Below are 10,532 nucleotides of genomic sequence, written 5' to 3'. Positions count from 1 at the left end.
TATATATACTGTATATATATATATAATGCCGTTGAGTGTAGATTTGTGAAAATTTACAAATGTGCATTGTTCGAGTGTTTGTGTTAGAAAGAGTAAATGTAATTAATAAATTTGACATTAAACATAATCCAAGTTGAAGTGTTACATCATTTTCAGTCCCCTTTTTGGCATCTGCATTTGGTAGAAGGCCAAATTGACTAAGACCCTGTAGAATAATGTATTATTTTAATTCCACAGCAGAGAAAGCTATGTAGTCTCTGTAAGTAGGTCTAGGGGGGGAAAAAAAGGTATCGGTATCGGTCAAATAAATTGTAACTTATTGGCATATTGGATATCAGCCACAAATCCAATATTGTGCATCCCTAGTTTGTGTGCATGCATGTGCAAGAAGAGAGGCAAGATCTTTCTGATTTGAACTTGTTTGTGACTAATGCTCTGCAGTGTGCTGTAATCATTTCAAGACAGTAAAAGTGAGGCTCTAACGCAACACAATGTGCCAGATAATTGGTCTAAAGTCCAACCCTATTCTCCCTTTAGTTCCTTTGGCCTTGCTAATACATGAATCAAGTGAGCGTTGGCTAAAAACTGTAATCTTCCTTTTTATGACAGTTAAGTGTCACTGCAGGATAGAAATCATGATATGAGCCCCATAAAACTAAAAGCAAAGTGTGCAAACTCAGAATATTGCAAGTCAAGCTTGTGCCACAGCAGAATGACGTGAATGCAAAAAATGAAATAAAATAAAAAATATGCAAAAAAAACTTCATGCATTTTGTTCCAGAGTCATTCCTGTTCAGTCTTCTTTAGTCTAAGGGATGGAAAATAGTGGGGCAAAGGACATGATGGATGAGAGTGAGCCTGTGCTACATAACAACCCTGTACAGTAAGACGAATAAGGTACCAGAGTAAGTGGGTTTTATACTTCTCATCGTCACATCTTGTTCATTTCTTAGTTTCATCAAAGCTTTGAAATTAAAACTATAAAAAGAGGCAAATCAGAGTTGAGGGAGGTAAAGCAGTCAGCAGGTCTGATAATATTTCTTGTTCAGGAATATTAAAATCAGCATCTAATGACCTTTTCTTGACTGTAACTACAGTCAGTGTGATATGATATGTTACATCACCACCTTGAAAGAAGCTGAAACGGAAAGCAGGTCCTACCATAGGAGGAATCCACCACTTTACTAACGTTATTATCACATACTGATTATTCTTGTGTCCTTTCTAGATTTTAATTCTGTTTGTTAAATGGATTATTTGATGTTGTCATCATAGCGCTTAACTTTTATGACAATATCCTACGAATGCCTCACTGATGCCGAGGTAAACTCACAGCGGATGGAGGGGGGTGGGGTTGTGTTACATGGAAAGGGGTGGGGGTCAGGGTGGGTGGGGGTTACTGGATTTGGCAGGTTGTGGATGAGGTTGCCTGGCAGCACATGCAGGTGGGGTTGACGGATTTGGGCGGGATCAGATCCAGGTCCTCGTCGTCCGGGATCTCGTCTAGGCGGTAACCGTCTTTCAGCAGCTGAATGTTCAGATCCTGATTGATTTGCTGAAAAATAGATATTAAACAAATGTGTGTTGGATGTGTATATAATATGTAATATATATATTTTAAGCTTGTACAAGGGTGTCCCCTGTTCAGTTCTGATGATCTGTAGCTGAGGAGCTGGAGTTCTCCACACACCTGCAGCTCTGTGGTTACATCCTTTAAAAAGTGGTGCCTAACCCTGGTCCCTGAGGAACACCATCCTGCACATTTTTAGTTTTTTGTTCCTCTGCTCCAACACACTTGATTCAGTGGTTTAATTACTTCCTTAAGTTCGGGATAAGCCTGCTAATCACCCTTTCATTCAAATCAGGTGAGCTGGAGCAGAGGAGCAACTAAAAAATGCAGAGTGGTGTTCCTCAGGGACCAGGGTTGGGCACCACTGCTTTAAAAGATTCCATGCCAAGTGAAATCCCGTAAGTTATTCAGGTTTTTTTCCTGAATGCTGAAATCAGGGGTTGTCACTGGTCTTGTGAGTAAATTCATTGTATCATAGCTTTAAATCACTGAGCAAAGAGAGCACATATTATGTAAAACAGTGACAGGAGAGGAAACTGGACACTGATATCGCTGAAGAAGAATGTCTTCAATCATGGAAAACAACCCTCTTCAACTAATTCACACAACAACAATCAGATTTCCTTCCTTATTACTCCTACACAGAAACACGACGATGCCCAGCTGTGCTGCTGCAGGGAGTGTGTTGAATCTATATATTTTTTTTAACCCAGATGTTTTTGGACCTGCTGATTTATCCAGCCCTTTCAGAAAGATGTGATTACAATCATCCCCCTCTTTTTTTCAGAACAACATTTACGTCTCAGACACATCCCTGAAGGCGTGAACAAACATGACTTTAACATTTGGAAATCATGCTGGTAGCAAGCAAGAAGGTTGTTACAAAACACCAGTAACACGATTAAACATCCCCACCTACTGGAAAAAAATAATATATTTCATCTGGCTACAAAAAGAACTGGGAGAAAGATGATGGGGGAACAGATTTTGTGTAACTTGAAAGACTGTTCATGACTTTTTGTCTGCTCAGAATGTGTGTAAGAAAAATATATTTACTGATGCTGTCTGTCATAATCTTTAGTTTCATAGGTTTTAGATTGTCCTGATTTGTGTTTGTTTTTACCATTTGTGCTAAGTAAGCATCAAAACTCAAATTAAAAGTTTAAAATATATATCTTTTTCCCAAACTTCTCATCATTGAACTGGTATCACAAATAAATGCATTTAGGAAACTCAATGAAAAACAAGTGGCATTATTTCCACAAAAACTGGATGATGTTGAGCCACATTCCTTTTTTCTGTGATGCTTATTATGTCTCAAAGGCTCAAAACTTCCCCCTATTTACTCGCTAATTGATGCTTATTTGGGAGAACTTAAATTTATCTTCCTAAAATTCTTCAATTTTATTTTCTGCAAATAAAAAAAACCGTTTTACTTTGCAATAATTAGTTCTTAAATATGTAACAAAGTAAAAAAAAAAAATTCTACTTTGAAGAAAAATTGAGCAATGGATTGATTTTAAACCTTATTTTGTCTGCCTCAGCCCAGAACGCAGAATCATGTGACACTGCGATGTCAAATTTTTACTTTTTAATAAAAAAATTAAAAAAAAGAACAACCCAACAGGTGCTGGAAGAGGAATATTTGTTAACAATACTGAACTGAACAGTTTTAATTTAATAAAGAGATGTCATAAACGTGCGCCGCAACATGGCAGCGCTGACGAGAGCTCCGCTTCGACTTGCACATGTTTTGTTTTTTTAGCTTTTTGCGCCTGCACTGCTCTCCACACTGCGGGTATGACTACAACACACTTTTAGAGTTGCGATTGTCAGTGAGCGGGGACTTTGGGATGATGTCTGGAGACTCTGCGGTGGACATTTTCTCCTGGGTCCTTTGTTTACTTGGACACCGTAAGAGGAAAACACAGCGAGGGAAACGAGCCGGTGTTTTGTGCAGGACCTGCCAGACATGCAGCAAACCCCCCTCTCCCCTCAGTCCTGCTTTTGGGCCTTCAGTCTCTAAGGACTAGACCGGTTGACCTGCGCACACGGATTTATTGCAACTGGGACACGAGGGATTGCAGCGTCTTTGCCTTTTTGGAAACATGTCTGAAGCCGCCCATCCTCGACTGTGCTGTGGCTCCGGATGACTTCTCTGTCTACTGACTCGACAGAACTGTCACATCTGTGACGTCTAATAAGTTTGTTGCTGCTGCACTGAGTGGCTGTATCATGTGTGTCGCTGCCTTTCCATCGTTGTTCAGTTCATCCCAATGCTGCTCACTGCCTGTGCACTGGCCTGTTGCACATCCTGTGTGGTGTATGTTGTGTGCATTATGTATCATGTGTATTTAAGCAGTGTTACTGCCTGTGAGGTACTTGTTCGTACTGATGCATCCTACTTGCACCGCTGTATTCTACCATGTTGTTTACTATATTTCTTTTGGACCTTGTAGATGTTGTATTTCTTATTCACATTTTGGGGCTTTGTTTCGTACTTTTGTTGCATGTGGTGGTATTTGTTGCTATTTTTGATGAGTCTGGACGGTTGTTCTCGTCCTGAGCATTTCATTGCATTGCTGACCTTGTGTTGACCTGCATATGACAAATAAACAATAAGCTAACTAATTTTGCGTCACTCCATTGCGAAAGCACTAATGAATTCATAACAGTTGCATGTCAGTACATATGTGTTTAAGTTTAAGTAAGGACAACTTTTTCCAACGTGAATTCATCGGGTCAGGGCTAAATAGTTTTTACTAAACTCTAATTAGAACTAAATGTGTTCATGGTTGACTCTGAGTCTTTATTTTAATTCAGCCAAAACTCCATATATACATTTCTCTAGTTTAATTATGGTAAATAAGAGACTAGAAAATACGTTTAAAAATTCAATGGGAAGTTAAGCTTAAATATTATAGAAACTGCACTGATTTTCAACTCATCTGGTAACAAGCTTTGACCCATAACATAAAAAGTTGACCTTTGGTACATATCAAACCCGAGAAGAAAACGAAACAGTGAACCACAACGTGCTCCTGTTCTGTGACTCATGTCCGTTGAGTTTTGGGGCTGACGGTGCACAAACATCGAGCCTGGCGGTGTTTGTGAATGAGATCAGTAGAAGGTTAAAGTGGTAACCATGGCAGAGCAAGATGAAGCGTTTTCACTCACAGATGGCTGCAAGCATCATCACTTGGATCTTTGCTATGATGATGACAACCCTGCTGTGATACTTCTTGTGATTTTAAATAATAATAAAAAGGTTTTATTATGTAGAAACGACACCAAATTATGTTGTGCAATCGATTAAATACACAGTGGGTTGTGAATGTGTTCACCCCTTTGGTATTCTTTTAGAATTTAAAGCGATATTTAAACGCGAATATAAAGAATGAGCCGACAAAATAATCAATCCATTGAGTTAAATAGAAATAATAAAATACAAAACTAAAACGTCGTGCATATGAATTCATCCATTTTGTTTTGATACCACAACAATCCATTAGAAGCTTCATTATTACAGTAGATAAATAAGGTTAATGTGTGCGGTCAATCTAAGTGTCAAATGTTGCACACCTGTTGTAGCAGCCCCCAGAATCAACACCTCTACGAGCAAGAGGCAGCATGAACACCAAGGAACTTTCCACACAAGTCCGAGACAAAGTTGTGGGAAAAAAACAGATCAGGTTTGGTTGATGAAAAAAAAATCTCATAACATCCCATGGAGAACATTAAATCTTTCATTAGAGAATGAAAAAAATATGCCATTAAAACCTGCTAACAGAGGGTCATCCACTAAAATCTTACAAACTGGGTTGTTGTTTCGGCTGCTCCCTTCTGCAGGGGTCACCACAGCGAGCTGTCTCGCATGAATGTTCAGGCATTTGTTACACGCCTACACGCCTTTCCTTATGCAACCTGGGCTTGAACCTGCAGCCTTAGGACCTCGGCACTGACCACTGAGATACAACAGCCCCGATAAACTTACAAGCTGGAGGGTGTGGGAAATTTACCAAAAGGTAAACGCCTTAAAACATGCGGAGAACACCATCCCTAGAGTGAAGCATAAGGGTGGCACCATCATGGGGAACTGGTCAGAGTTAAAGGAAGAAAGGATGCTACAAAATCCAGAGATTTATTTTTAGGAAAACCTGTTTAGACATTTCTGATTGGGTTAGAGCTTGCAGAGACGGCACACCTCTACAGAATTGCCACAGATAAGCAAATAAATAAATGTAAATAAGTCTCGCTCTGAGTTTCTTAACAAGCGTGAAGAAATGGAATAAAAAAAATGAAGGATGGAGGGAACATAACATGAGCAGCGCTCTCATCTCACCTCAGCAGAAGAGTATCCTGATGATGAGTATCTGGACATGTCGAAATCATCATCGCTGAAACGTAAAGACGAATCATCATCATCATGTATTTATTACAAGTGTTATATAAATGTGCTTTTGAAAAGAAAGAGGGCATTCAGGTGTGCGTTTACCTGTCTGTGTCTAGGGCCACCAAGGGCTTTTCGTCTGGACTCTGGTCTAAAGACGAATAGCCTTTATTGGGCACTACCAACCTGAATCGAGGTGAAAGAGAGGACAAAGACACAAAAGATCAGGAGCAGACTAGAAGAGGTGTGGGAAAGACAGGAAGAGGTGAGTACAAGAAGAACAGGCAGAAACGATGGGAGGAAATAAAGGCGGGCCCGGAGGCAGAACCACTGCTGAACTACAGGAAGAACGGAGGAATGAAGGAGGTCTGATGTCTGGCACAGACATTTTACGAACCCTGAATCAATACTACTGTTTCTGCAGCCTTACTGCCTGACTCATACTGGGAAAACATCCATATGTCCGTCCATCCATTCATTATCTTCTTCTTGTTCCAGTCGAGTTATGGGGGCAGCAGGGGGCCCGGACCTCTCTTTCCACAGCCACCTCTTCCAGCTTGTCTGGGAGAATTTTGAGACGTTCCCAGGTCAGTCAAGAGACGCAGTTTCACCACCATGTCCTGCGTCTTCCCCAGGTTCTCCTCCCAGTCGGACATGCCCAAAATGCCTCCCTTGGGAGGCACCCAGTATGCATCCTTAGCAGATGCCTGAAACACCTCAGCTGGCTCCTCTATGCATAGGAGCAGCGGTTCTACACCGAGTCTCTCCCGGATAACTGAACTTCTCACCCTATCTCTAAAGGAGAGTCCAGCCACCCTGCAGAGGAAAATCATTTCAACCGCCTGTATCCGTGATCTTGTTCTTTCAGTCACTACCCAGAGATCGAGACCATAGGTGAGGGTAGGAACGTGAACTGACCGGTAAACAGAGAGCTACTCCTTACAGCTCAGCTCCATGTTCACCACAATGGACCAGAACAGTGTCCACAATACTGCAGAAGCTGCACCAATCCATATGTCGATCTCACGCTCCATTCTTCCCTCACTCAAGAACAAAACCCCGAGATACTTGAACTCCTCCACTTGAGGCAGAACCTCACCCTCAACCCAGAGAGGGCAATCCACACTTTTCTGACTGAGGACCATGACCTCATATTTAAGATAAGATAAGATAAGATATAACTTTATTGATCCTGCAGGAAATTGTTGTGCCAGAGTTTCAGTACAAAGGAACATACACAAGGAATCATGCAAAATATGAAAAAAAACAACAACAGAGAATATATACCAACAAATAAGGTTTTAAACAGGTCAGGTACAGACAGAAACATTAGTTTATTGTGGTGCAGGATTAATTTTATTATCCTATGTGTAGAAAAGGGGAGGAGTTATAAAGTTTGATAACCACAGGGAGGACGGTGCTGAGCCTCATGCCAGCCATAAAAACACTAAACCAGAACAGTTTCCCCACATTTGTTATCTTTGCCACCAAACACTTTACTGACAGAAGTGTCCACACATTTTCTGAGCACAGAGCTCACATCTCACCGTGTTCTGGCCATGACGTTGTTCTTCTTGGGCTGCTGGTTGACTGGACTACCTACAGTGGAGCCGTTCTTTATTGAACCCTTCCTGGCCAGCTCTCTTTGTTTCTCTGCACACGAAACACAAACGAAAGCACACATAAACGACTTGAACTCACAAAATAAACTTCAAAATAATATAAGACTTTGAAAACAGTTTGTGATGAACATATTTTACGACTCAAAGAATATTTTTAGATACCGCTTGCAAATTAAGAAATAAAAACTAAACAATGGTTGAGACATTTATGGAAACAAAGCTTTTTCTATAACTTAAAAATTTGAAAAGATGTTCAGAAGACATCAATACATTTCAGATTTTAATATTATGAACAATCATAGTCAAAAAATGTTTTTTTTTCCAACTAAAATACTTTTACTGCTCAACACTCTGCACATTCAGTAACAAAGTACTGAGCATCATATCGTGCCAGATGAACAAGCAAACGACTCGTCTGTGACGGGCCATCACCAATTGCTGCAATCTTAAAACAACTCCAGTTTAAAAAATGTCCTAGTGGTTTATGATAACACTCTTTAATAGACCTTTACATCACCATCCGTTCCACGTTACATGATTATTCTAGCAGAAACAAAAATCCAGACTGTACCAGAAGTACAGCTGCTGCTGCTATTTGCATATCCAAATAACACAGAAACTTATGGCAATGTTAATGTTTTATGTAAAACAGCAGTCACATAAAACATCTATGAATGATTTGAGATTGCATTTAAATCAGCAGTAATCTACCGGTACTTTCTTCTTGGCTCCACTTGGACTAGCTCTTCGCTCATCATTCGGGTCAGAATTAAATTCCTCCAAACTGAGGTCATTCAAAGAGCTATCTACAGCAGGTAAGATATTGTTGTTTAAAGCCTTTTTACAGAACCCCTCTGCTATTCTTTGATATTAGATTTCTGCATGGGGGATCAACGTGTTCATCCCCTCTTCTTTCCAATTTGTTTCCCATCAGCAACAAACAATATTCTATGAGTTCGCAACAACAGTGATGTAGCATTTAATAGATTTCTAACTAACATTGTGCCACAAGTAAATAACATTGCATTACTACCAGTAATCAAGGATAGACTTTTTATTATAATAAATATTTAAAACTGTTTATCAGTCTATTGATCACAAAGTCAAACTGACCAATGCACAACACACAATATAATCAGACTTGACTATATTTGCACAGTCAAGGAAAGAAATAACTTGAAGGACATGTAAAGACCTGTGTGTTACTGTGTGTGGTACCAGTCTTAGATATTTAGGGTTTTGAATAACAGCAGGACCAAGACGTGTCCTGCTCACCATAGGACCAGACCAGTTTCCTGAAATCCATCTTTTAAACTTTTAAATGACTTTTTGCAAGAAAAATATTCAAAGCTAAATGATTTGTGGCTTAATTACCAGCGTAATCAATATTGTTCAGTAGCTGCAGCCCTGAACGGATGAACGTGGCATTAAAACAACAGACTCTAATCGGACTCCTCCAGAATCTGTCTCAAGGTTATATTTCATATTTTATACAGTGTTTGTGTTAAAACACACCAATCCCCATGTTGTGCCTCCTTTTTCTTCTAACACCACAGTTCTTACCTATTTTCATCTGCAGGGGTGAGGGCTTGTAGTTGATAGTAACCGGTTCGCCCTCTCTGGTGTCTGAGTCAGCCTCTGAAGCAGTAGATGAAGCAGGATCCTGGTGACAGACACAGTGAGGACAGAAGGATGAGCTGAACTCAGGCAGGAAGTCATCGTTAATGACATTTTGACCACAAAAATACTTTGTAATGCGAACAAACAGGTTACAGGCATGACTGATCTGTGTCGATCTAACCAGCCTGGGGGTTACTAGAAGCTGCTGGACTCAGGTCAGGCTCCTGAGGTTCTGGTCTGGTTCTGAGCAGAGGCCGCCCTGCAGGCTGCAGTAAGCCCGGAGCTCCGCTAAAGGCCACGGAGCGCACCGCCACCTTCTCTGTACCATAATGTCTTTTTTTTTTTTTTTTAAAGACAGAAGTATGGCTGGATGCTGAAACACGAGCTAAAGCTCCGGACATGAACGTGATTTGGTGACGCAGGTGGCGTCGAAGCCCCGCGGAGGATGCTGAGGATGCAGCAGTCGGGATGCGGGATGTTTACGCGTGATGATGACGGATGCTGCAGCTGACCGTCCAGAGGAACAATCCTCTTTCTTAACACAGCAACCACGTTCAGACCCGTCATTTTAACACTTCACTTCGGTTTATAGGGGAAATAAAAACGTAACCACGTCATGGCAGATGGTGGATACGTCGGGCACAGCGAAGCAGGCCTCGTCCATTAAACACCCTGCACCTCCTGACTCTTTGGATTAAACACACAGTTTCCGCTGAGGAAACAACCCGACTCACCAGCGGCTGCATCTCTGACTGCATCTCCGCCTCCTGCACCGCACTGGGCACCTGGAATCTGTCGATTTCTTCCATCATTTTGGCAGCAGGCGTTATTTCCTCTCTCCTCCTGAACCACACGGTCCTGATGCTCGCTGCGCTTTCACCGAGACTTTCAAGGCGGTCAGACTCGGAACCGGTCTCCTTGTGATTCTCCGGCGGCCAGCTTCATCCCAGCAGGCTCATCCACGGTGGTGTGACCAGTGGTGACGAAGTACGCCACCACCCACTTCCGGGAGGAATCCCAAGTGAAGGTCCGGGGACCCTGACAGGGCCTTATGGAGAGCCATCACGGTCCACCAGTGATTGGGAGGATTTAGTGTGAATATGTACCTACACCAACACTGACATGATTATTTATATTTTATTCAATTCAGTTCGACAGTGGAAAGGAAAAACTCCCACATGAGTCAAGTCAAGTCATCTCAAAGTTATTTATATAGCACTTTTAAAACAGTAACTTGTAGGAGGAAGAAATCTTTAGCAGAACCAGGCTCAGGACAAGCGGCCATCTTTTTCATCTGGCTGGGTTTGAGAGGAACAGGAAGGAGGAACAG

General features: G+C 41.4%; 1 protein-coding gene across 1 annotated transcript; it reads right to left on the bottom strand.

Annotated features, from left to right (window-relative positions):
• Positions 1-1,116: 1,116 nt before the first annotated feature.
• fam219ab (family with sequence similarity 219 member Ab) lies at positions 1,117-10,215 on the bottom strand. Its single transcript, XM_037680504.1, has 6 exons — positions 9,937-10,215; positions 9,146-9,245; positions 7,508-7,613; positions 6,066-6,146; positions 5,913-5,967; positions 1,117-1,555 (listed from the first exon to the last, which is right to left on the bottom strand). Exons 1-6 carry the CDS (start codon positions 10,012-10,014, stop codon positions 1,397-1,399), a joined length of 579 nt encoding a protein of 192 aa, XP_037536432.1. The 5' UTR covers positions 10,015-10,215; the 3' UTR covers positions 1,117-1,396.
• Positions 10,216-10,532: the final 317 nt, after the last annotated feature.

Source organism: Nematolebias whitei, chromosome 8, assembly GCF_014905685.2.
Source record: "Nematolebias whitei isolate Nwh7 chromosome 8, NemWhi1, whole genome shotgun sequence".
NCBI lineage: Eukaryota > Metazoa > Chordata > Actinopteri > Cyprinodontiformes > Rivulidae > Nematolebias > Nematolebias whitei.
This window is presented reverse-complemented; position numbering and strand designations above follow the sequence as displayed.